General features: G+C 49.4%; 9 protein-coding genes across 9 annotated transcripts; 6 read left to right on the forward strand and 3 right to left on the reverse strand.

Moving 5' to 3' along the window:
• Window positions 1–825: 825 nt before the first annotated feature.
• MYCGRDRAFT_98895 (uncharacterized protein) lies at window positions 826–1716 on the forward strand (the record flags this gene model as incomplete). The annotated part of the gene is made up of 2 exons (XM_003856741.1): window positions 826–1514; window positions 1665–1716. The coding sequence occupies one exon, from the start codon at window positions 888–890 to the stop codon at window positions 1215–1217; it is 330 nt and encodes a 109-aa protein (XP_003856789.1).
• Window positions 1717–1958: 242 nt separating this feature from the next.
• On the forward strand, window positions 1959–2862 carry MYCGRDRAFT_102970 (uncharacterized protein; the record flags this gene model as incomplete). Its single annotated transcript, XM_003856742.1, has 2 exons — window positions 1959–2382; window positions 2452–2862. The coding sequence occupies 2 exons, from the start codon at window positions 2018–2020 to the stop codon at window positions 2699–2701; spliced, it is 615 nt and encodes a 204-aa protein (XP_003856790.1).
• Window positions 2863–3512: 650 nt separating this feature from the next.
• On the reverse strand, window positions 3513–6923 carry MYCGRDRAFT_90232 (uncharacterized protein; the record flags this gene model as incomplete). The annotated part of the gene is made up of 1 exon (XM_003856841.1): window positions 3513–6923. The coding sequence occupies one exon, from the start codon at window positions 6921–6923 to the stop codon at window positions 3513–3515; it is 3411 nt and encodes a 1136-aa protein (XP_003856889.1).
• An 848-nt stretch (window positions 6924–7771) lies between these two features.
• MYCGRDRAFT_98897 (uncharacterized protein) lies at window positions 7772–9588 on the forward strand (the record flags this gene model as incomplete). The annotated part of the gene is made up of 4 exons (XM_003856743.1): window positions 7772–7903; window positions 7963–8626; window positions 8687–8724; window positions 8875–9588. 4 exons carry the CDS (start codon window positions 7853–7855, stop codon window positions 9586–9588), a joined length of 1467 nt encoding a protein of 488 aa, XP_003856791.1.
• Window positions 9589–9624: 36 nt separating this feature from the next.
• MYCGRDRAFT_67546 (uncharacterized protein) lies at window positions 9625–10649 on the reverse strand (the record flags this gene model as incomplete). The annotated part of the gene is made up of 1 exon (XM_003856840.1): window positions 9625–10649. One exon carries the CDS (start codon window positions 10303–10305, stop codon window positions 9625–9627), a length of 681 nt encoding a protein of 226 aa, XP_003856888.1.
• A 392-nt stretch (window positions 10650–11041) lies between these two features.
• On the reverse strand, window positions 11042–12673 carry MYCGRDRAFT_67551 (BAR adaptor family protein 1; the record flags this gene model as incomplete). The annotated part of the gene is made up of 2 exons (XM_003856839.1): window positions 11042–12316; window positions 12389–12673. 2 exons carry the CDS (start codon window positions 12422–12424, stop codon window positions 11042–11044), a joined length of 1311 nt encoding a protein of 436 aa, XP_003856887.1.
• Window positions 12674–20929: 8256 nt separating this feature from the next.
• Window positions 20930–22704, forward strand: MYCGRDRAFT_67552 (uncharacterized protein; the record flags this gene model as incomplete). The annotated part of the gene is made up of 2 exons (XM_003856744.1): window positions 20930–22074; window positions 22266–22704. The coding sequence occupies 2 exons, from the start codon at window positions 20968–20970 to the stop codon at window positions 22686–22688; spliced, it is 1530 nt and encodes a 509-aa protein (XP_003856792.1).
• Window positions 22705–23007: 303 nt separating this feature from the next.
• Window positions 23008–24534, forward strand: MYCGRDRAFT_98901 (uncharacterized protein; the record flags this gene model as incomplete). The annotated part of the gene is made up of 2 exons (XM_003856745.1): window positions 23008–23321; window positions 23378–24534. 2 exons carry the CDS (start codon window positions 23024–23026, stop codon window positions 24532–24534), a joined length of 1455 nt encoding a protein of 484 aa, XP_003856793.1.
• Window positions 24535–24933: 399 nt separating this feature from the next.
• MYCGRDRAFT_90236 (signal peptide-containing protein) lies at window positions 24934–25360 on the forward strand (the record flags this gene model as incomplete). Its single annotated transcript, XM_003856746.1, has 2 exons — window positions 24934–25030; window positions 25083–25360. The coding sequence occupies 2 exons, from the start codon at window positions 24934–24936 to the stop codon at window positions 25358–25360; spliced, it is 375 nt and encodes a 124-aa protein (XP_003856794.1).
• Window positions 25361–26036: the final 676 nt, after the last annotated feature.

A 26036-nucleotide genomic window follows, 5' to 3' on the forward strand; every position in this document is an offset into this window, starting at 1 on the left:
TCGACTGCCTGCAAACCTCACCTGGCCTAAACACGCCGATCGAACGCGTAACGCTTCGCGGCAACCGTGATGGCAGTGCCAGAGTCGCGGACAGCTTCGAGCGATCTCCAACGTGCACTCGAAAATGTGCTTGCTGGTGTTGTACTCATTCGAGTGCTCATACCAGAACGGCAGTCGCCTCGAGAACTCCAATCACCGTATGTCAGGCGCGGTGGAAACTATTCCGCGGACTGCTCGACGCCTTCGGTGGTCTTGAATTCGCTCGATGCTTGACTTGCGCTCACGATGCAGCGAATCTTGACGTGCTTGGAGTGGAACACGCCGACCTGCATCCTGTCGGCCTCGCGCAAGACAGTATCGAGGTCGAATGTGCCGTTGTTGTAGTCTTGGAAACTTGGAAACCTCCATTGTTTCGAAGTCTTTCAATTGCTCGCACGTGTCGAAAGTGTGACCATCGGGCTGGCTCACCGTTCCCTCGGTGTTTTCGGTGGTTTCGGCATTGCTCGCGGACGGGTCATCTGCAGCAGACATGAAGTGCTCCAAGTCCGGTGTTTGATCGCGCTTCGTTGGACGCAAACAGGACATCTGCGTAATCTGCGGTGTGGAAGAAGGTCTCACTGAGTTTCTGTAAGCCGGGCCTCTCCTGGTGCGAACGGTCCTCCAGCGAACGTGCCACTCCCTCTGCTGGAAGCAGTTATGAACAAACAGTATCGATCCTGTTGGCATGGCGCCTCGGACCGGCGAGAGAGGAAGTCATGCATCAACATACAAGGCTTTCCGCATCCAGCGAGTTCACGCCAAGTGCTCCATCGAACCGTCTTCTATCGCAACGAGACCCCAATCTCAAGCTATAGATCCGACTTACGATTCGGACTCCGGCTCGGAGGATGAACAACCACCGAACTCCCGCTACAGCTCTCCCGGAGCACCAAATCAAGCGCCGCATCGCAGCGTCACATCGCTCGCGGGCTCAACTGAAGTACCGTAAACCCGCCATCGACGAGAGCGAAATCCTGCCCGTACCCACGGCGAGGCGAGCGGTGACACGATCATGGGAGTGCACGCAGACGTATTCGAATCCGGAGTTTCTTCCGCCACCGGCGTTGCATCGGTATAATAGTATCGGAATACAATGTGCCTTGGGTCGGGATCTGGAAGCTGGACCCCTCCACGCTGCACGCCGTCAAGACGAGACGGTCGAGGACTTGATAGCATAGCCCGCTCAGATCGCCCCGCAAAGCAAGAGTAAACTCCTAGCGCCACCTGATAGTAGGGCAATGCACTGCTCAGTTGGTCGAATCTGCCCGACGATTAAACGAAGTGTCGCCGACGGCATGATTTCTCATATGCCAGCTGCCCGTGCACACAATCGGCCGAACGAATGCGAGCGTCATTCTGGCTCGGTGCCGAACAAGAGCAGGGAATTTAGATTTTGCTGCACCGTTGCGGTGATTTGTACCTGTTCGACACGGAAATGCTCCAGATCTTGGGGCGTATCAGGAACGATCATGGAAGTAAGTACTATGCTTACTATGACCACAGGACTCTGTCGGTTCCTGCAGAGTTCAAGCTCTGTAGCTGTCCCATCTACCGAAGACTTACCGTTGAAGGAGCCGTCCCAAATTTGATCCACGTTGTCCAACTCCACTGACAGACCGACTCAGCCATGCGAACAGATAATCTAAGCCGACGCTTCGACCAGGACCGCACTCTTATTGATCCTCCCAGCATAATCTTGGTTCAGAATTCGGTCCAGCTGGTCCACATACTGCTGGAGTACGGATGAACCAGCCCTAATATCTGCCACGCATCCATGTCGTAGGATTCTGAGGCGTGGATCCTTCGAGGTTTCAAGACTGTCTGGCCGTCATGATACATCCACATGCCAGTATGAGCCTCCTCTTTCAACGTAGGGTTGGAAGGGACAATCCACTTTTAGCAACCATTTGCGCATGGACTCTCACCGATTGTCGGCGACGTCGACTCAGAGCAAAGACCTCAACGAGGTATATATTTCATGCTCTCGTCCTCGATAACTTCCTCTCAGCATCTTCTCCAATTCAAGACCTGCACGACCCAGCACGAACGCAACCCCATCACCGCATCAATGCAGTCCACCACCCTCCTCCTCGCAGCCGCCATGGCTCTGGTACAACCCGCCTTCGCCCTGCCAGGAACAGCCCTCCTTGCCAAAAAGGACGCCAGCTGGCACTGCACGCCCACTGGAAAAGCCGACCAGTACAACAGCTACGACTCGTATGACGTGACTTCCACTTGCGAGCGACAGCCAGATGCGTGCAACTGGGCCTGCGTGACGTTCGTGCATTCAACTACAGTCGGGTGTCCGTCGAACATGGAGGTGCAGGATTTCGAAGATATGTTGTAAGACCTGCCTCCTTCCTCGCCCGTGTTGTGTTGTGAGAATCGCTGAAGCTGACGATAATTTGCAAGGTATGCCATTGCGCAACAAATCAACAAAGACGGCTGGACGAAGACGTCTGAGCGTGGCAGGTGGCACGCTGGGTTCGACCTCAACACCTTCACTACCGCCATCAAGGACCGGAGTGTTCTCTCGGAATGGAACTATCCAATCCAGACATTGAGGAACCGGGTTCGCGATGAGGGATTTGTGCAGTATTTCCCGGGAACGGTGTATTTGCAGAGCGATTTGGGGAATATCATTGTAACTCCCAGCTGCTAATGAAGAGACGGGATGATAGTTGAGACGAGACTTGGACCGATCAGCTGGTGAATGAGATGTACAGCCGCGGATATGTCTCAGCTGTCTGGCGAAGCGTGACTGAATTTGAGCGGCGATGTGTACATACATATGAAGGCACTGTACAGATTGTCAGCCTCACGTTTCATCTGTCCTTGCGTCAGGAGTTGCGTGACTAAGGCCTGTCAGGGCAGTGACGGAGCTTGAAGTGGAATGGAGCTCGATAGCAGGAGACAAGTCTCTTTCATTTTCAACCAAAATCAAACACAAGACTCCAGAAATTGTAGATCAGCTCTTCTCTATCCCAATTGATCCCAAAGAAAGACAGACGCCAAAGCAGACTATTACCCAAGTACAAACCCCAATAATCCAGACCCCAACCTACCTGCAGTCCATTCAGAGACTATCTTCTCTCGCACAACGCCAGCAGAAACAAAAGAAATTCGCGATTGCTAAGGGCTTGATCTGTTCGCCGACAGAGTTCGCAAATGCCACAGAGTAGATAACAGAAGATTCAAAGACAAAAGACATAGAACGCCGCGCAGCTTCGCATGTTTCGCCGAACAGCAGCTGTGAAGTGGTGATGAGCATGTGCGTGATGTTGACAGAAACAGTGCGGTGTCGGACCATGTTGATGATGCTGTTTACAACGATGTTGTTATAGAGATATCGTTGGAAAAGGTGCTGGTGCTGGTGATGATGTTCAAGGTGAATGACGAAAAGCCTGACGATCGTGGCCTTGATGCACGGTCGGAGAGGTGCCTGTTGAGCGGTCACAGTTCCGAAGAGATGCTCACATCCAGAACATCTTGTCGTCCAGATTTGGGTGCCAGGGGTTCTCGCGCCCTGCGCCACCGCGCTGCCACGCAATGTTCATTTGAGATGCAACCACTGCCGGAGTCGCGTTCGCAACCATGGTAGAGTTCTCGTTGAAGTGATACAAGTATAGCATGAGCCGCTCACACAGCTTGTCGGCGGCGTACACTGGGGCAGGGTACGACACTGCACTCGTGGAATGTTGAAAAGTGTAGCAGAAGGAGTTGGTGAGATCCTGCAACTCAGCCTCCTTGAGCTTCATACCATTTTCGAGCACGAAGTAGTGAGTTGGCTTGGCCGAGCCTTTCTCCACGTCGTGAGACTGGAGAAAAAAGTCCATGTAGAGAGGCGATGTGATATGCGTATCAACAACCATTCCTGGCTTGCAGTTCCAGGTGGCGGTCATGTTCTCATCCTTATCGCTGAGTGGGTAGAAACGGGTGTTGTGGCGTTTGACGGCGACAATGCATGTGACTTCCACAGGCTTGGGCGCTCTCATCGTTTGTGCGGCGTTGAGGTTGCTCCAGGCGGTCTTGATGGCGCTAATCTCCTGCAAGATTCCAGAGTACTGACTGAGACCAGTTCCGTCTCGGAAGTAGATGATGCGAGTCGGAAGACCTTTGGTAGTCGTGTCGCTCTTGATCCACGCCTTCATGCGCTCAGTGACCATGCTCTTCATGTTCGCAGGCTCGATGATCTCTTGGCCGCCCTGCTGACGACGAGCGGAACCCAAGAGCTTACCGAAAGTCGCGTTGACACTTCCAACTACCGCCGCAATGGTGGGCGTGCCAGCTGCACATCTTTGACCGGGATGAATCAAATCAGCACCAAGTACCAAAGTATCGGAGAGATTGCCTTTGAGAAGTTTCTTGAAACCGTCTCTCACGGTGTGATTCTCGTTGCCAAAGCGAACGTTGATCTTCATCGCATTGTTGGCCATGTATGCTGTCAAATTTCCTGGCTGAGGCCTGCCGCCACACATCGTCTTCTCGTTCAGTACAATCGATGTGCATCCGAGCAGCTGATCAGTGACGATGCGAAAGCTTGCGTATTGTTGGCGATACAGTTTATTATCGTCGGGCAGAATAAGCACAGACAGATTGGCCTTGCGCCTCTTGTTGATGTCAGAGAGTTCACCGCAAAGAGGATTGACATCACCGATGTCCTGGCCGATGTGAACAGGATCGAGTTCCTGGTTGACGTTGTTGGCTTGACGTAAATTCAGCTGAAAAGTGTTCATGAAAGCATCAATGTAGGCCCTTTCGTGTGCCGGTTTGCGACCCTTCAGATGAAGGAAACTGACCATGCCCTTCTCCGGAATCCGCTTTGCATGAGTGAGGAACTCTTGACCTCTGGTGCTCCATCCTGCAGACTTGTCAGGGTTGGCTGTTTTGTTGCCGCCGGCGTAGACAATCGCTGGGTTGTTGACTCTACGGAATGGCACCTTCAGCATCTTTGCCGCCACGGTCATGCCTGCGTCTCTCAGAGCCTGGAGTTGCGGCAGGACGATATCCGCATTCGTGCTGGATGCTGTGAGGCCAAGAGCTTGAAGTCCGGCCGAGGTGATCATGCCCTTGTTCGCAGCGGGTGTCTGGCATGCCAGAGTGATCATTTCTCCAGGCAATTCTGAGTTGACACGATCAAGCGTCTTGCGGAAAATCTGGCCGGGTAAAATTTCAAGCTGATCTGGTAGAAACCAGCATTCTTTGCCTTCCGTTGTACTGCCGGTATTGACACATATCTGATTTCCTTTTACAACAGACGCGCCTGCGGGAATAGGATAAGTCTCCTTGAAATGCTGCCAGACGGAGACCATTTGGCCGTTGCGATCGAAGAGTGTTTGAGATGCGAGGCCGGCCGAAAAGCCAGTGATTGTCTTGATACGCCTCTTCGGAGAGTCAATGGCTGGATCTCCGTCCGGCTTGCAGCGATTGTACATAATTTTGACCCGTACTCCAGTCAAATGTTGTGCACCTTGCCCGCGAGGAAAGGCGCCAGGATCGGTTCGATACGTTTCGATGACATTGAGGACCTTCTGCTGCTGGTAGAAGGCACTCAAAGCAGTGTTGATGTTGAGTCGTAGCGCGCCGTCCACTGGCTGGACACTGCTCGAGTACCCTCGCATGGCCACCAAGCCGTGGCTCTGAGGCAGTGGCGTTTGACCCTGCGGGGTGAAGAAACGGTTGTCGCCGATTTTGATGACGGCTGCCTGTCCGATGTTGGCGTTGGCGGTACGGGTACCGGAGCTGATGAGAATGTCCAGCGCTGAAGCCGCACCTGTGTCTTCGTAGGTCGGATTCTGATGTTTGGCGAAGGACAGCAGCCCATTGAGGTCGATCACACGCTTGAACACGACATCGATGTTGAGCTGTCTCGAAACCTGGCCGGGTAGGTCGCGGCTGTAGTCGTCGACCGGTGTGGTATCGACAATGTCCTCTTTCTGAGCGCCCGGCGACAGATCATTCCAGGCGATGATTCTGCCATGGTCGTTGCATGCGAAAGCGTTCTGGTTGTCGCGCAGAATAGGCGAACTGTCAATCTTGCGCTGGATGATGACCTTCTTCTTCGAACGGGAGAGGTCTGCCGCGGTATTCTGAAGCCCAACAAGTTGATACTCGTACAGCTTCGTATCAGGTTTCAGATCAATGGTGAAATGGTTGGTGAAGACTTTGGGCGCCGAGGCAGGGGCGGCAGGACGGTCAGGACGCTTGATACCGGTTGGTCCATTGCGCTGTGTCGTGTGCTGATCATCTGAAGCAGTGCCCACCAGTCCGGACAACGGAGCAGCAGGGTTGGAGGCTGCGGTGGTGGATGTCCCAGTCGTAGAGTTGTTGCTTGCAACCTGCTGGGGCGGTGGCGCGGCATCTTTCAGGTTCAGGGAGCTTGGAGTGGAGGAGTCGCCAATAGAAGTCTCGTTGACCTGCTGAGGTTGCTGAGCGGTGTCAGACAGGTTCAGTGCGCCGAGCTGGGCAGTCGCAGTCTCGAGGTTTGAGGAAGTTCCTGCCACGGCAGAGGCCGCAGAGGACGATGTCGTTGGCGTGCCATTGACTTGCTGGAAGGCGTACTCCAAGTGCTGTTTGGTGACGGCCGGAGGATATTTGCTGGACAGCTGATCGGCAATTTGATCCACAATGGTGTTATGAGGCCGAGCGGATCTGTGGTCTTTGTGGGCTTGCTTGCGTAGGTCGGTAACCGTCTGAAGAAGTTCACGGCAGGAGGCATCATCGGCGAACATCTCGGATGGTTTGCAGCTCTTGTCATTCGGGAAGCGGGACCACAACTCAGACGCATCCTTGTTTTGGTTGCATTTGAGGAAATCTTTTGAGCCGGGGACACAGGCCTCCTTGTGGGATGGACATCTCAAGCACCAAGTACCTGCTTTAGGCATGGCGGCGTGGTTGAAGTCTGGTGGTTTTGAAGGCTGTGAGTTCGAGTTGAATGAAGACGCTTCAAAGTTGAAGCTGGGGGCAACGGTTGGTTATGAAAGTAGGGGTGGGAAACGGAGACGGTGAGAATGGTGGAAGAAGGAAATGGTTGGAGAGCAAGAGCCTGAACGTATATCAGGAGGGGAAAAGCTCGCAAACATAATCCGCTGAAAGAAAGTCTGTAGCAATCGATGTTGACAATGCAACACCTTCTTGGACCTTCGAGCATGCAAGCAGTTCAATGCTATTTGCGAGTCTTGCTAGAACGTGCTGCAACATTGTGAAAGGAATCTGTTTGGCGTGTCGGCCAGAGACAAGGGATGCATTGTCGGTTTGTGCGTATGCAGTTTGCAGTATGGAGTTTGTCATTGTTGAGTCGAGAAACGCCTGGCAAGAGGGACCCGGGCTTTGATGACAGTGGTTGCCATCTTCATGTAGGTTCTGAGAGCAATAGCATCACCGTATGGCTTGCCAGGTCATTCTCGCGAGCGGTGATATAGCAGAGCGACAATACAGCAAGCTGCATGACTGCCAGGTGAGATCCTGTAGGCTGAATAGTGAGGCATTAGCATGTGAGGCGACTGTGGCACAGCAATTATGGATTGAAGTCGAGATGAATGCGATGAATGTCTCGACGGTTGTTGTGAGATCGAGGTGATGTGGAAAAGGTACCTTAAAGTAAGGCAAGAACAAGGTCGTTGCTGCCTGAGGCGCCAAATAGAACTACTCGAGCAAGCTTGACAGACATCTTGATTCCCGATCGACATCATGCTTCACTTCACTTCTGATCGCTTTAAAGTAATCGCTGGACGATTGATAGGCTGACGATTGCAATGGACTGAACGAGAGCTGCCATGGTCGTCCTCATCCCGAGACCATAATCCATAGCGTTATGGCACAAGTTCCGGACAAAGTGCTTGCCTGGTTGTACAGCGTTCTTCACGTATGTTGAATCTCAGGAAGCATGGCCTAGCAATGCGACTTTCACTGACACGCCTACAGGAGTACCAAGATCCGCAACGAACGTACTCCGATGCCGCCAGAGCGCTGTCCGCATACCCCTCCATCTCCCCACGAACAGAGGTCTATACACACGAGAACGGCGCATCTGCCTTGCTGCTGACACTCTCTGGAACCCTACCTGTATCGTTCCGTGGAAGTACATATCGGTTCCCAGTCAAGCTATGGCTTCCTCATGCCTACCCTCAAGATGCCCCGATCGTCTATGTCGAGCCTGGGAAAGAGATGCTCATACGGCCAGGACAGCATGTCGGGGTCGATGGGAGGGTATACCATCCATACTTGAGGGATTGGCGAGGGATGTGGGATCGAGCTGGGCTACAGGAGTTTCTCGAATTGCTGCAGCAGGTTTTTGCGAAGGAGCCTCCGGTGATCAGTCGAGCGCAACAGCAGCAGTTTCAACGACCATTGGGAGGAAGCTTACAACAAGGTCCTGGTGCTGTTGGTCCGCCGCAGCTACCTCCGAAGCAGAGGGTTGGCAGTGCTGGTCCACCATCTGGATCAAGCGGGAGCTCGGCGCCACCTGTACCGCCGAAACCAGGCGAGGAATATGCTCAGCCATCCCGCGATGTCAGAAGGGACGGTCCTCCCCTACCACCTTTACCACACGAATTGGCGCAGCGTTCATCGCCTGCTCCGACCTCACGTCAGACACATGGATCGGATCAGATGTCCTCCGCTCAAGGCTGGCCGGCACCGACTTCAGGATATCACAATGGCCGGCCACCTGGCCCTGCTGGACTAGTATCTCCACCGCCGCAACAAGCTTCATACCAGCATCAGCAGTACCAACCTCGGAATAGAGACAGTCCGGTGTCGCCTGTCTCTCCTGTCTATGGGCATTCGAATGTGCCGCATGCGGGTTATGCACAACCAAGTGCGCATCAACTTCAGGGTGGAAGACAAAGCGGGCCCTACCCTCCTCAGCAGCTTCATCCGTACCCGCCGCAACATCAGCCGAATATCCAATATTCTCCCCAGTACCAACATCCTCCTCAGCCACAGAAGAAGCAGCCAGCTCCAGACCTGCTCTCAGACCCGTTCGAGGTGGCTCTTCCCGGGGGGTCGATTCACGGACCACCAGCTCCAGCGCCCCCTATTCCGCCCAACCCGGAGAAAGAGCATCTTCTGCAAGCTATATCGGCTACGCTGGTGCAGCAGGCTCAGCAGAAGGTGAACCAGAATCTCTCCGCAATTGCACCTCTTCAAGCGCAACAGCAAGCTTTGTACACCGCGCAAGAACGACTCAAAGCAGAAATTCGCCAACTGGAGCAGCTCGACCAGACTCTCTCCAACAATGAAGCAATCCTGCATCGCAGCATCCAAGACTGCGATCGCACGATCGAGACGGCGAAGTCGAAGAAACAGCCACCTATCGACGAAGTGCTCATTGCACCGACGATGGTCGCCAATCAGCTATGGACACTTTGTGCAGAGGAGGCGGCATGTCGCGAGGCGATGTATGTGCTGCAGAAAGCCAACGATCGTGGTAGAATCAGCGGCAACGACTTTGTACGGCAAATGCGTGGGCTAGGACGAGAATGCTTCCTGAAAATGGCTCTCGCGCGGAAGTGTGCAAAGGGAATGGGCTTGGAAATACGCAGATAGCCGGACGAATCACGAAGAATGACATGTTCAACATGCCTACGAATTCTCCTTAACGACCTGCTCCAAAGCCTTGACATACTCCGGCACCTCTCTACACCCCTGCAACGTCACATCCCTCCTCTTCCCATCAATAACGATATACGGCACCGAGTCAATCGCATTGCCCGCCTGCTCCCTAATCAACATCTTCGTATCCATCAACCCCTCATCCTCATCCTCCACAATCACCCTCCTCGCTTCTCCATCCTCAATCCCCGCCTCCCTGGCCGCCGCCAGCAGTGTGTCATGACTACTCGGATGTTTCTCCTCCTCAAAGAACTGGCGGTACAAACTGTCCACGAACTTATCCACCACCTCGGGACCATACTTCTCTTGAAATACGTATATACAACGATGCGCGTGGATGGTATTCGCTACGGTGCCGGTGAATTTATAGTCGATCCCCTCCCCGATTCCGTAGGCGGTCATGAGGGTTTCGTAGACTTTCATTTTCTCGGCGGAGTCGCCGTAGCGGGACTTTTTGTACCAGGCGTATTTGTCTTCGCCGGTTTGCGAGGCGGAGGGGTAGAGTTGGTAGGGGAGGTATTTGACTGTGAAGGTTGTGGAGGTGGTGTCTTGGGGTATTTGGGCGAGGGCTTTGGCTAGGCGACGTTTGGCGAGGTAGGTCCATGGACAGATTGTGTCGAGGGTGAAGTTGATGGTGCTTTCGTACGGCATGGTGGAGGTACTTTGAAGTAGGGGAGTAGGAGGTGGATGGGAGTTGTATCGGTGTTCCTTATGGTGAGGGTGTCTAGAGCTGGTCTGATCGATATTTGTCGTCTATGTGGAGGGCGTTTGATTCCTGCAGTCAAGGAGAGATGTGCATTGTCTTCACATCTTTGAGTAAACGTTCGCATGTATACTTTACCTCACCCCTCATACCGCGGGATGATCGTTTACGCGGCACGGCTCCGAGGGAAGTGAATGATAGAGCGGTCCGTTCATCCGCGAATGCTCGGTGTGACTTCCCATCGCAGCTCAGTATCAACCAACTGAAGTACACATGGGCTGTTGCTCGTCTCGCCTCTGCAGATGGTGAGGTTTTTGCAGGAGAGATCGAGACTTCGATTCACCCTTGATGGAAGAGACGTCCCTGATGTGGCCCGGGGCATTGCGGAGAGCTAGAAAACGACTTATGATGCTATATCGGATCAGACCCAGTAGAGCACCTCAACGCACAAGGATCGAGTCATTGCCACCTCCACCTCGTTGACAGCTTGTCGGGAGTGTTCATAATCACACGCAGGAGTTATGCTGAATCGATCGATCTGTGAAGTTTCTGTACACATTACTATCGAATCCAAGCTGGTTCCAGGCTGACTTGCAATACTGCACGACTCCGACGAGCGAGCAGCGCGGCGGATCATGAGGGCGTTTCCCTTGTTGCCAATGAACGACACGACCTAATCCCGTGCTATGAGTGGACCTGCACATAATTCCCCGGAAACTGCCCTTGCCGTCCTGCTACCTTTCCTATCCACCACTCATTCACATTATCCGTTCTCGACACAATTTCAATCGTCTCGCCAGCAGTAAACGACAGATCGCCTTCCGCCTGGGCTTCGTAGTCGTATAATGCCGTCACAGTCTCAACACCAGGAACCGCACTCAATTTCGAAGGCTTCGGTTTTGGAGGAGGAGGCGCGGCTTTAGCTTTTGCGGCGGATGCCCAATTGCTGCCTGTAGAGTTCGCCCGACCGAGATCTTTGGAATCCGTGTAAGCGCTGCTGGCGGTGTATGCGGGTGGAGCCGCGTTGGAGTCGGAGCTGAACCGGCGAGCAGGGGAGGCACTCGCTGAACCGTCTTCGATCGCTAATCGGCCGCCAGGCTTGCCATTCTCGAGCATCTTAGTGCCTCCAGGGCCGTACTTCAACGGTCTGCGAGGTCCGCCGGTGGTCTTGAATTTCGTCATGCCCAGGGCTTCGACTTGCTGCTGGATGTCGCCGCGTTTGGCTTCGAAAGCCTCTTCAATGTCTAGAGTGAGGTTGAAGTAGCCAATGTCGATGGATTGCATTTTCTCGTGGAGTGTGTAGAAGACGTTGAGTTGCATGTAATAGAGCGACTGGAAAAGAGGACCAATGAACTCTTTTTCCAGGCGGAAGAGTTGAGGGAGCTCTTCTTTGATGAGGTTGTTGAAGTACTCGTATTCTTGTGTGGCTTGCTCGACGTTGTTTTCCGCACGATAGAGGGCTTTTTCGTCCTTGAGGGACTTGTCCTTCTTGTCTTGAAGCGTTTTGAGCGTGGCGTTATGTCGATCGTAGTCGAGTTGTTTGTGGTCGCGCTTCACAGTGGCTTTACGCACGACCTTGATAATTTCCATGAGTTCGTCGGCGGGCTTGACGATGCGGGACTCGATCATTTCGAGCTCGGGTTGCAGACTCGCTTTCAATTCTTGCACAATATTCTCGTATTCCTCGCATGCTCTTATGCCTTCCGGGTTGCCGTCTATAACATAGGAGTCTGGGTCCGAGGCGCGACCGGAGATGGGCTTGTAGATCTCGGCGCAGGCTTTGGAGAACTCGATTTGGTGGTCGAGCATGCCGTTGATAGCTTCGAAGTACTTTTGCGATTCATCGTGGAGCTTCTTCGTCTCGCGTTCTAGGTCGGCGAAGCGGCGCTCGGCGTCGATGTAGATGGCATCTTTGGTGATATCGCCCATGTTGAACTTTTGCTTGATCGTTTGCGGTGCCTGTTCATGAGGTCAGCCCTCATCCGGAGGTGGCCATTTGTGTTGTGCATGAAGCTCTTCGATTGTCCATACCCTCGTCACCGTCTTCTGGAAGCCCTTCCAACTCATCTCGGCGGCGTTATCTTCTCACAAAATGGCGGCGTGCCGGGTTGGTGTGCTCAAGCGGGTGGTGTAGTGGAATGTGACAACGGGCAGCAGATCTTGGAGTTTGCTGGAGAGATGTTGTCGGATGACGGCAAGTGGCTTAGCAGTCGTCGGCAAGCTTGGCCGTTGGTGGTTGTGTCGTTTGGCGGGGTGGGGCGGCGCGGGCGGTGATCTGTCCGCTGCACAGGATTGATTGAAACAAGATATGCACAAGATATGCTGGTCAATGATCTAGAACGACATCCTTGTTGTCGCATCACAAAGAAGATGCAGCTGTCCGTCCGCACATGCTGCCAAGCTCGTTGCGGCGTCATGCTGAAGACGTCAGCCAGCGGCCGAGGAGGTCCCGCCGCATCGGGTTTGTGCTTCTTCACGTTTCACACCAACGACTTCGACAATTCGAATACGCCTGTTATACGTCGATTGGGACTTAGTCGACTGATCAACAGAACGGAAGCAACGTAATTTTCGACACTATGCATCTAGCTAGTGATCTACCTTTGAGCAACGAGCCATGCAGCGCTGGCGAATGGAATCCGGCTTTTGGCGTCGTAGCGGTCCACTAATTAGCGAAGGAAACCTGTAAGGCTATGGACGCAGCAGGCGCGGCGTCATTTCCCTCTCCCACCGTCAATTGATATTGACTATCGACTCCAAAATCGTTCTGGCTGTCAACGCGGTCTCCGAACGTGCACGTTAGCACGCTAAGCCCGTTGCCATAAGTAAAGATGGCACAAACTCCGGGAACGACACCTGGGACTCCTACGTTTGCGTCGAAGCTGACCCGCTGAAGACCTGGATCATTAGTGAATATGGTTGCGAGTCTGTCGCTTTTGGAGGAGACGAGGTGACATGAAGAGTCGAGCGTGAAGGTCGCAAGTCCGGAGCTTGTGGAGAAGAGCAGATAGTCGGGACCGGTTCTAGGGCCATTTGTGATATCTTCTTGAGGGAGCGTTGCCGGCGTGCCGATGTCGGGCGTGCCGTCGGCGCTCGCGGTGTTCTTGAGCGATAGGATCGCGAAAGGTTTATTGGACGGACATGCTAATGCTGTTGTGGTGGTTGAGACTGTAGACGTGGTGGTGATCTTTGGTCCGATCGGAGCCTTGCAGGCCTTGTCGTAGAAAATGTATGGCGACCTCTTCTTGCAGTCGACGTTGTCTTTGACCAGCGACGAGTATAGTCGGCAGGTATTTTCGCCATATCCGTAGCTGCGACATTGCGAATTCTTCGCACAGAGTGTCGCACACTCGGAGAGACTGCACTGGCGCTTATTCAGGATGAAGTGTCCCCGGTCGTAGCCTACGACACCACAAGACGTTCCAGCGGGCGCAAGACGCTTCTCAATGGGGCCGAAAGGAGAAGCGTATGCTCCGCTGAGGAAGAGTGGGAGAGTGGCAATGAGGCTAATGAGCTGCATGATCAGAGAGCTGAGGCAGAATGGAGGTAAAGGAGAGAGCAGGAGACATTAGAAAGAACGGACGCCTGTAGATATACCTCCGTACTTACAAGTGGTCAGGCCACGAAGCTCGCGGGCTCCTCGTGAGATGTAAAATTTGCATGCGCTGTCGTGAGCGTGCAACACCTGGATGCGGTTAGAGATCAGTCGATGTAAGTTCTGGACCTCATCAGCTGTGCTGCATCTTTGCATCCGCGCTGCCGTCGGGGCTGCCGTGTGGCTTGTTCAAAGTTCTCGGAGCGGCCGAACACAGAATGTCGAGTTCATCTCAGCTCTCTAGTGATGATGTGACTTGTTCTCGGAGCCCTGAAGGCAATCGTGTGGGCGGCGTCCGCTTCGCTTTCCTTCTTGTACATCTCTGACCTGACTCGAAATGGGGACTACGGATGAACAGACACAGTCAGCTTGGTCAAGCGTGACAGGATCGAATGGACAGGGACAGGACTCCTGCGCATTGTTCTCGGTTGTGTGCATCTTAACTCTTTGCTCTTCTGGTCATTGCCACAGCAATTGAGAAGAGGCCGTCATGCTTTGTGCTTGCGAGGGGCGAGGTCGGGTCGGGTCGTCAGACTATTGTGATGACTCAGCACCGTCAGCATCGAGCTTGCCCTAATTGTTGTGGATCATTAGACTGACTATCAGTGAAGTGCACGTGACTAGTGCCAAGGCATTTACACACACAGATAGCTGAAGTGAGAATCTTACACTTAAGATTCTCTCTGCATAACAATATATACCTGCTAATTAGAGGTCTTCTTCTACTTAGCTTAAGTCTAATTACAACAGGTTATAAGCCCGGCGTAACTACTGCACACTTAAGGAAGAATTGTCTGTTCTAAGCGCAGCTACTAGAACCTTACTATACACTGTTTAGACAGTTAACTAGCGAGCCGAGAAAGAGCTAGTTACAACAACAGCCGCAATGCAGGTTAATAAGTTTAAGACTACGAAGGAGAATAAAGTCCTAAGAAAGGGAAGCAACTTCTTAGACTAGTTAAGGATACTTAAAGCAGCCCTTATAGACAAGGAGGTGTTAGGCTATGTCTTTTATAACATTCCCTAGTGCCCTGCCTAACTAAAGCTAGGAATTAAAGTTAGATATCCCTCTCTACCAACTAAGGAGAGTACTGCTTTATCCTCCTAGGCTCTAACTCCTTCCTAAAAAGAAGGAGGGGACACTCTAGTAACAGAACCTATTCTGACTAGTAGACTAAGACTAACTCCTCTCTAAGTCTAGCACAAGTATAACCTAATTGCATACGGGATTGTTAGCAAAAGGATTAACTAATCTCTAAGGCCCAACTTTAGGGATATAGAGAAGATAGCTAAGGAACTGTATAATACTGTTGTAGCTACCTATAGGCCTGTTGTAACTATAAACATTTATAACAGCCTAAGGATTCTTAGAATTAGTAATATTAAGATCTAAGGAACAAACACTTAGAAGTACTGTAAGGACTTCTAGAAGTAGTATTATAAGTACATCTCTACAACAGAACAATACTCCAGGTCTAAGAGCATTCTAGTCTTAAAGCTTACCTTTAGTAATAAGCAGATTAGGCTGTTCTTTATCTAGGGCCTCTACTATCTGGAATACCTAAGAAGCTAGAGACAATCCTATTACATTAAGAACACAACTCTTAAAGAGCTGATTACCTTACTAATTAAGGAACCTCCTCTATAGACATAGAGGACAGCAGGAGGATTTAGGGGTGCTGCAGTAGATAATAATTAGTGTACTAAGTGTACCTATTATATCTACACAAATGCAGATTGCTTTAAGAAGCACCCTAACAAGGCCCTAAAGTCCTAGGTATACAGAGGAAAAGGAGGATCTAATAAGGATAAGAAGAAGTCCTAAGATAAGAGCAAGAGACATAATAAGAAGGGAGGAAAGGGTGCTGCAGCAATTAAGCCTATCTCCTCTTCTAATATAGGCTTAGGCTCTAATTTAGACAGCTTATTTGCAGGAGCAGCAATTGCTGCCGCTGGAATATAAAGGAGTAACACTATTGTCTAGGATTCTAGTATATTATACTACTTCTTTAATAATAAGTCCTAGTTCTTAGACCTTAAACCCCTAGAAACCCTAATTAGGTTCTCTTAAGCTATTAGACAAAGTACAGTTACATACTTAGGAAGTGTAAGGATTATAATAAAGTATAAGGGGAATAAGTTAAACATTACCTTGCAAGATGTGTTGTACTCTCCTAACTCTAATTACAACCTTATCTTAGTAGAGACTCTCTAGCTAAAGTGCAAGGTCTACCTAGACAGGCTATCTTTATGCATTCTAAGGAATGACAAGAAGATAGGCAAGGTTTAGTCTACTTATAATGTTCTAATCCTCTAGAATGCAACTGTCTCTCTCCCTAAGGGGAGTACTAAAGTTGCTTCTACAACTAACAGGAACATGTCCTGTCTAGCCTTTGCTATGCCTAAGGCTAACACAACAAGATAGCACTAGAGACTAGGCTATATAGGGAACAAGATTCTTAGTACAACAAAGGCTTAAGTCTAAGGACTTAAGCAGATTAACACATCTACACTTAAGCACTATAAGCTATGCAAGCTTGCAAGGTTATAGAGAGTAGTGTTAAGAACTCTAAGACTAATACCTTAATCCTTATTAGATAAGGTCTATATTAACATTATAGGACTAATCTTTCTACTAGACATCTTTGGATGCAAGTACATCCTTATAATTACTAATGCAAAGTTAAGAAGGAGATAGGCTATCTTCTGCAAGCTTAAATTACAAGCTGCACAAATTATTAAGAAATAGACTACTAAGACATTTAACCAGTACAAAAAGATAGTTAAGATCTAGTTCTTAGATAGAGGAGGAGAGTTTGACAACAATAATCTAATTACATTTGCAGAGAATAAGGGACTAAGATAGGATTTCTTAGCTCCCTATACTCCTAAGCAGAATAGAGTTGCAGAATTATCTAATAAGGTTATCCTTAACAAGGCAAGAGCAATAATAATTAACTCTAGCCTACCTCTCCCTCTCTGGAGTTTTGCAGTTGCATATATAATCTTCCTTACTAATAGGCTAGTATGCCTGTTAACTAACAAGATTCCTCTTTAGGAATTTAATTAAGATCTTAATGCTAGAACTCTATATATTAATCTAACAAAGGTTAGGAGATTTAGATGCAGAGCATATCTGCATAATTAGGGGAGACCTAATTTATAGAAGTTCTATCCTAGAGCAGAGAAATACTAGAATCTAGGATTCCAGGAGAACACTTTAACTAACTATATAGTTTAGAAGTTTGAACTATCTACCCTTGCTAGGTTTTAGCACAAGATTATAACCTCTCCTTATGTAACACATAATAAGGATAAGGTATATAGCACAATACCTGCTGCCCTAGACTTCTAGGGGGAGAGTTTCCTACAACTAATGCAACCTATTGCTACAGAACAGGAAGTCTATACTATCTACACTAAGGATCAAGATTAGGGCTAGGATGCCTAAGGGTAAGATGCCTAACCTCTTACTACTTCTTATCTTTAAGAAGTAGAGAACATGTTTAATACTATGCAGAGAGAGAGAAACCAAGCCTCCCTTTTAACATCTTAGGGGGAGCAAATATTAGGTTAGGACATATAGTCCTAGGATAACTAACACAAGCAGTCTAAGCCTAATTAGCTAGAGGCTACTAAGCATAAAGAAGCCTCCTAGCTAGCTTAGGGGGAGTATGTTTCTAAGGAAACAGGAAGTCCTAAGGGATTCTAAGGAAGTCTTAAGGGATTCTAGGAGTAGGCTAATGCCTTATTAACACAGCTACAACATTAAGTATTAGCAGAGGATTGCCCTAAAAGGGAAGACCTCTAAGATTATGCTATAACTCCCTTCCTAGACATTTATGTTATAGGAAAGAGGAAAGCAGGGAGAAGCCCTAAGAGACCTAAGAAATTAGGCAATAAAGCAAGTCCTAAAAGCTCAGGCACATTTAGACTCTTAAGAAGTAGAAGATCAGTTGTGAGAAAAGACTACAGCAAGATCCAGAAGATAGGACTTAAAGCAACAAATCCTAATCTGTCTAATCCTAAGACAGTTAAGGAAGCTCTCTCCAGATCTAACTATAAGGAATAGGAGAAAGCTATTATTAAGGAAGCTAAGTCACTTAAGTCCACAGGATGCCTTAAATAGAAACTTATTAGCACCCTCCCTAAGGGGAGAGTCCCTCTTATAGGGAAATAGGTCTTTAAGATTAAGGTGCTCCTAGATAGAACTATAGAGAAGTATAAGGCTAGATAGACAGCTAGGGGATTCACACAAAGGAAGGGACTTAACTATGTTAATACCTTTGCTCCTACCCTAAGAGCTGCAACAGGGAGAATACTTCTGTCCCTCTTAGTTAACTTTAGCTAGAAGAGGAGATAAGTTAATATTAAGACTGTATTCCTGAATCTAAACCTAGATAAGTAGATCTTTATTAAGCCACTAGAGGGAGCTTATCTCTTTAAGAAAGATGCCCACAAGTACATTATACATGTTAAGAAAGGACTGTATAGGCTTAAGTAGGCAGCTGCTCTCTAGCACTACGATACTATAGACACTCTCCAAAAGCTTGGTCTAATAAGAACTGTTAGCGATGCTTGCCTCTTTTAAAGGAAAGGCATCCTTGTTCTCCTTTATATAGATAACTTCCAGATCTTTAGACAGTTAGACTATAAGATTAACAAGCTAATTAAGGGATTAGAGCAGAAGTACACAATTAAGGTTGTTAATACTAATGTCTTTCTTAGACTTTACCTAAAGGAAGGGAAAGATGGCTCTATGTCTGTCTCTTAGGAACACTATTCTAGAGACAAACTTTAAGGACATAGTCTTAGCAATGCAAAGAGTGTTAAGTACCCCCTTAACACCCTCCTTAAACCCCTCTAGGATAAGGGAACAAAGGAGGACTATAATCTCTTTAACAAGATTATTAGGGAACTGCAACATCTATTAAACTATACTAGACTAGACATTAGTTTTGCTGTTAACTACTGTATAAGGTTCCTTTAGAACCTAGGACCTCTGCATGTTTAGGTAGCCAAACACATCTGGAGATATGTTATAGGCACAATTAACAAGTGCCTTGTGTATAGGAAAACTAAGGAGCAAATTCAGATTGAAGTATTCTCAGACTCTAACTTTGCTAGTAATCCTAGCACATCTAGGTCTACCTTAGGAATGCTCTTTAAAATTGCAGGAGGCCTAGTTATCTAGAGATCTTAACTGCAGAAAGAAGTAGTGCTGTCTAGCACTAAGGCAGAGTACCTCTCTCTTACTAAGGCAACAAGAGAAGTGAATTAGGTAAGGAATCTTATTAATAAGCTCTAGCCCTTTACCTAGGCTAAAAGCATTTCTACTATCCTTATTAAAGTAGACAATTAATCAGCTATCAGCCTTGTAGAAAACCATGCTAACTCCAAAAGATTAAGACATGTCTCTCTTAGGAACTATTACTGCAGAGAGCAATATAACAAGGGGAGTATTAAGGTAGAGTTTGTAAGGACAGACATGCAGCTTGCAGACTGTCTAACAAAACCAAAATCCCTAAACACTATCCTCTAATGTAGGCGTCCACCAAAAAGAGCATCTCGTGCGAGCATAAGAGGAACACATCCTAACATAGTCGCACGAAATGAGAGGCTGATACAGGAATTAAACCTGTAACCTTCTGATTTGTAGTCAGAAATTATACTACTAGACCAACTAGCCCTTAATAAGAAGAGGGAAATTGCTCTTAAATTTATGCCTTAGTACCTGCATTCCCACCTAAGAAGGATTCCCTCCCTAGAATTACACTATTTTATTTGTTACAAGACTAAGAAGTATAACATTTAGAACACTTATTTTATTCTTATCTGTACAAAGGAAAGGAGGCAACTACACACCTCTACAAAAGCATCTAAGAAACTATAAGAAAAACACCTAGCTAAAGGAAAACTTTTCTATAAAAACCTAAAAGTATTAGAGCATGTCCTAGAACCTGCAGCCTGCCCCCCTAGAACTACTACCAAAAGACTAAGCTAATTCCCCTAGAATCTTAACTTAAAGCCTAGGAGAATGTTAGTTTCTATTAGGGAAGAAGGGATTTTAAGGAGAACATACATAGGATACTATACTACTAACTACTGCTTTATCTCTGCCTTATTAGAGCTTAATATTTAGCTAAGAGGAGTCTAGTTATAGCATAACATAAATCCCTAAGGATTAGGAGTTGTTAGACTAGGGTAGTTTTCTACTAGGAAGGCCTACTCCCTTAGGTTATACAGCTCCTCTATTACTATGTTAATAAGGTCTGTAGTAAGGAGATCCTTATTAAGCTTAGCTATAAACCTATTAAAGTAAGCTACAAAAGAGAAGGGACCCTAAGCCCTAACATTTACTCTATTGTAGTGTCTGTTTATCTCTCCTCTAATAAGTTAATACATAGTCTAATATGCTATAGAACTATCTTTATAGATCTATAGGAGATCTCTACTGCTAATAGCTCTTGCTTTATCGATAACTTGCTAGAAGGTTTTCCTAGGGACAGAGAAAGCTGCTCTTCTTCTAGAAGCTATAGCTAGTAATGTAGATTGTGTTATTAATAGCTGTAAGGGATAGATAATAGATTAGCTAATAAATTAGCTAAATAGATAAGAGGTGTAGATTGTAAAGTAGAGGAATAAAAAAGCTAGAAGAAGATGCTTTTTAATAAGCTAAAGCCGAGCATTAGCTACGTAGTAGGTAAATACCTGCTATATTTAGGTAACAGACAGCTCGTAATAATGCAGCTGCTAATAGGGGAGTGTTGTAGATTATCAGACTAACTATTAGTAAAGTGCACGTAACTAGTGCTAAGGCATTTACACACACAGATAGCTGAAGTAAGAATCTCACACTTAAGATTCTCTCTGCATAATAATATATACCTGCCAATTAGAGGTCTTCTTCCACTCAGCTTGAGTCCAATCACAACACTAATGTGATAGCGACTTCCATTTCTTCTAGACTTGCACGCTGATCCGCACAATCTCTTCCTCATCACAATCAACCAAAATGTCACATCTCGCACCAAACGCTGCCCGCCAGGCGCTACGGCAATGCACTCGCCGTCTATCCACATCGACGACATCTTTCACCGCACATCTTCCTCGAGCCTGTATCACTGCACGAAGTCGGAGGAACTATGTCTCCGAGTCAAGTCCTAAGAATGCCACCGTCGAGAGCACAATTCGACAGGATCAAAAGGCATTCCTATCAGAGACCGGCATCAGGCCAAAGGACACCACACTGCCCGGCTCGGGCATCCCAGGCGATGTAGCAATGAGTCCCGCCGCCGGCATCTTGAAGCAAGCAACCGTCATGGACGAAGGCACCCGACCTATCTATCTCGACATGCAAGCCACCACACCCACCGATCCACGAGTACTCGATGCAATGCTACCTTACATGACTGGAATGTACGGCAATCCTCATTCACGGACACATGCTTACGGATGGGAGACCGACACAGCGGTCGAGGACGCACGAGCACACATCGCAGCGCTTATCGGAGCCGACCCGAAGGAAATTATCTTCACGAGTGGCGCCACCGAGAGCAATAATATGAGTGTAAAGGGTGTTGCCCGCTTCTTCAAGAAGGGTGGCAAGAAGAATCACATCATCACTTGCCAGACCGAGCACAAGTGTGTCCTCGATAGCTGTCGGCATTTGCAAGAAGAGGGCTTCGAGGTCACATATCTGCCAGTTCAGAACAATGGACTGGTTGATATGGCAGAGTTGGAGAAGGCCATGCGACCTGAGACTTGCTTGGTGTCGATCATGACTGTCAACAACGAGGTCGGCGTCGTTCAACCAATGGAGGAAATTGGCAAGCTGTGCCGGAGCAAGAAGATCTACTTCCACACAGATGCCGCGCAAGCGGTAGGCAAGATTCCGATTGATGTGAACAAGATGAACGTCGATCTCATGTCGATCTCTGGACACAAGATTTATGGACCGAAGGGTATCGGAGCTTGCTACGTGCGAAGACGACCACGAGTGAGACTCGACCCAATCATCTCGGGAGGCGGACAGGAGAGAGGACTTCGATCTGGAACGCTGGCTCCGCCGCTCATCATTGGATTCGGCGAGGCAGCACGCATTTGCAAGGAGGAGATGGAGGTAAGCTCAAATCCGTCCCATTCAATACCCCGCCCACAACATGATTATACGCTCAAACATGCATGGCTTTCTGAGCGCATCTTGACCGGTGCATTCATGCTGAGACACAGCAAACTGTATGATTGAAAAATCATCTTACACATACTGCACTTTGACAGCCAGCAGAGAATTCCGACTGACGATCTTCTTAGTACGACACCAAGCGCATTTCCGCCTTGTCGAAGAAGCTCTCCACCAACCTCCTCGCTATGGAACACACATCTCTCAACGGAGATCCAGTGGCTCACTATCCCGGCTGTGTCAATGTCTCCTTCGCTTACGTCGAGGGCGAATCGCTGCTTATGGCGCTCAAGGACATTGCGCTCAGCTCAGGCTCAGCCTGCACGTCTGCTTCTCTTGAGCCCTCTTACGTGCTTCGTGCGTTGGGCAACTCTGATGAATCGGCGCATAGCTCGATCCGTTTTGGTATTGGACGCTTCACGACGGATGACGAGATTGAATATGTGTTGAAGGCGGTCCAGCAGAGGGTCACGTTCTTGAGAGAGTTGAGCCCACTGTGGGAATTGGTCCAGGAGGGTGTGGACCTGAATACTATTGAGTGGTCGCAGCACTAAAGTGAAGTGGAATGAGAGTATTGGAGTAGTTGAAGTCTGTGTATGATACCACCTTTCTGGGACAGGACATCAGGGCGGCGGTGCTCACGGCCTTTTACGAAGAAGACAATAGCTGTACACCTGTGATTCTCTTCATTGTAATCCCATGATCGTGAATGTAGACTGATGTCGGCCATGTCTTGTCGAGAGACATTCTGCTCGTGATCGAAGGCCAATGCCAAGCTCGATCGACGTCAGGCCGAAGCTCCAACCTCAAGCTCACGACTCGCTCTATCGACATCTCCACCTCCACACCCACCTCCAAGGAGACTGCTGCATCTACAACACCCGCAAATATGTCGATCGATGCGCCCGCCTACATTGTCTCCCTCCAGAACAACATCCGAGCACGGCCGATCTCATGGGAAGGAGCCGTCCGCGCAAAGACTATCACCGATGAGGACCTCAAGAAGATCAAGGCAATTGACAAGGTGCGGAAAGAGCAGAGGAAGCAGACAATCGAGGGAGATGTGAAGACATATACTGCGTTGCTGTTAGGCAACGGCGAGTCGTCGAAGAGCATATTCGAGAGTGCGGCGAAGCGGACGGACATCTTGCAGTACATGCTAGTATTGACGGGGGATTTGATTGATGGTGAGGACATTGCTGTGACAGGACATCACTAAAGAGTCATTCTGATGTATCTGCAGACATTCCCTCCTTGACAGAGTCGCTCATTGCCCATCCGCACCCATACAAGCCGCTCCTGCCTCTTCTGAAGCAATCGAATAACCCAGAGGATCCGATCCCACTGCTCACATCCTCCGTCCTCTCGTCACTACTTTCGCACGCTTTGATAGCACAACCCAGATCCACACCCGAGATCGACGAAGCGCTGCCGAAGCTCTACTCCTACATCGCCGAGCTCGCAAAGACCTCCGACTCCAACCTGCAAGACATCGCAGTCCAAGAATACAGCGCCCTCCTCCGCACCAGCAAATCCCGCCAACAATTCTGGACGCAACGCAAGGAGACCCTTGGTCCACTCATCGACGTCCTCCGCAATGCTACAGGCGGTAAGGATACGGACAGCACCTTCTACAATGGCAGCACCGGCACCAGTATCCGCAGCCTCACAGAAGCGAACATCAAAATCAGCGGCGTGGGTCTTCAACTTCTATACCACATCCTCATGGTCCTCTGGCAGCTCTCCTTTGAAGGCTCCCTCGTCGGTCCCGGTCTAGACGAAGAACATGACATCGTCCCACTTTACACCCAACTCCTCCGCGTCTCACCCAAGGAGAAAACCACCCGCCTCCTCCTTGGCACTCTGTTCAACCTCCTCTCCTCCAACAAAGCCACCCTCATGCCCGCTGCTCTCCCTGCCAAATTGCCTGGAATCCTCACAAACCTCAAAACCAGGCATCTCACGGATCCGGACTTGCTCGAGGACCTCGAATCCCTTACGACCATGGTCGAAGAATATACCGCCACCCAAACCACATTCGACGAATACTCCGCTGAAGTCCTCTCAGGCCATCTCCGCTGGTCACCTCCGCACAAAGACGCCACTTTCTGGCGCGAGAACGCCCTCCGCATTATCGAAGATGACAAAGGTGCGCTATGCAAGAAACTGGCTGAGGTGCTTTCCAAAGAATGGGCGAACGACAAGCAGGTCCTCGCGATCGGATGCAACGACGTGGCGTTTCTAGTCAAGACGTGTCCGGAGAAGAGGGCGGTGTTGGAGAAGTTGGGGTTGAAGGTCAGGGTTATGGCGTTGATGCAAGATGGGGATGAAGGGGTGAGATGGGAGAGTCTGAGAGCGGTGGGAGAGTGGTTGAGGTATAGTTTTGATAAGGAGGGTTGATTGAGTTGAGTTGATGAATGGTTATGTTTCTAGGGCTGGGAAGTATGAACAGATTCATCTGATGCCGCGTTGACGTTGCTCTCAAGGCTGATGCTTCCTTTCCTGTCCGATGAACAAGGGTGCGGACGTTCCATCCATCAGTCTGCAGGCTGTGTATTCACCGATGCGGTTCAACGCGGAATCCGACGCAGTGAGCAGAATACGGCGGCAGACGAGAATAGATGGAATCCATGTTCCGACTCTTCCGGCCGCGAAGTTACCGTATTAGGTTGGTGGTCTCGAGCCCTCATATCTCTTCCTCTTCTTCCTTTTCTTCCTCTTCTTTCCCTTGTGCTCTTCTGCCAGTTCCTCACAAACGCAGTCCACGCACTCGAAATACTCCAAACACGTCAGACCAAAATGAGGATCCACACTCTGCTCACCATCGCCTTCGCCGCCATCGGTGTATCCGGCGAACTGGTCTCGCTCGACTGTATCCCCGGCACCGGCAAAGATGGTACGCTTCTCGCACTTCTGTTCGCTGGCCGATACTGACTTGCGTCGAACAGCATACTGCGCTCCGAACGGCAAGTGCTGCGCTCCGCAGACCTGCCACTACAACGAATGCCAACGTACGCTACTCACATCGCCAACTCGACAGGGAAGGGTCCTTTTTACTGACACTCGCAAGGCACGTGCGAAGATGGCGGCGACTGGTGCGATAATGGCCAGAAGTGCTGCCCCACATCTGGATCAACGGGACCTCCTAAGTGCAATGACGTGTGCGTTCTTTGAGGGTATGACACTTTCTCTCCGTGTTGGGTCTACTTGCGAAAGGTGGTACTGATTCGGCGCTGCTAGGGAGTGAGATCGACGAGTGTGAGGAGCATCAGCGACTTGCTGCGTGGACAGACTCTTGGACATCTCTGTTGTGTATCGCATGCCAGTGGGATAGTCTGTCATAAGCTTCTGGCCAATATTCATGTCGCTTTTGCCTTGAGGCTAGTGCGAAACCCTCTTCTTTTCCTCCCTTATTTACGAAGCCGCTGGAGGTTGAATGGGCTAACACTGTGCGCAAGCTGTGTGTGTCTGTATGAACCAACATCATTCAATCCCAAGGACGATTCATTACGCCAGGTCCGTTGACAGACAGACGGACATGGCATCCATGGTCCGACTCGTCCGGCTGCGAGCCTGGTTATTGTCGAAGCACCGCCTCTGCCGCGACTGAGGTCATGATTGTACATCTACCTTCGTATTTTCCTTCGTCCTCTTCCATCTCTTATTTATGCTCTTCAAGTTCTTCCTCGCCTAGTTCTTCGCAAACACCCGCTGGACACTCCAAAAACGAATCAATATATGAAGGTTTACGTACACGCCTTACTCGCCATCGCCTTTGCTATGCTGGTCCGACTTGCACGGACACTCCGAGAAGTGCTTGAACTAATAGAGGCTTCTCACCTTCCCTTCTTGCGGCAATGAGACTGCGAGACGTGGATCGTATTGGTGCATGGACCCGGATG

The sequence above is a fragment of the Zymoseptoria tritici genome, chromosome 1 (genome assembly GCF_000219625.1).
Source record: "Zymoseptoria tritici IPO323 chromosome 1, whole genome shotgun sequence".
Classification (NCBI taxonomy): Eukaryota; Fungi; Ascomycota; class Dothideomycetes; order Mycosphaerellales; family Mycosphaerellaceae; genus Zymoseptoria; species Zymoseptoria tritici.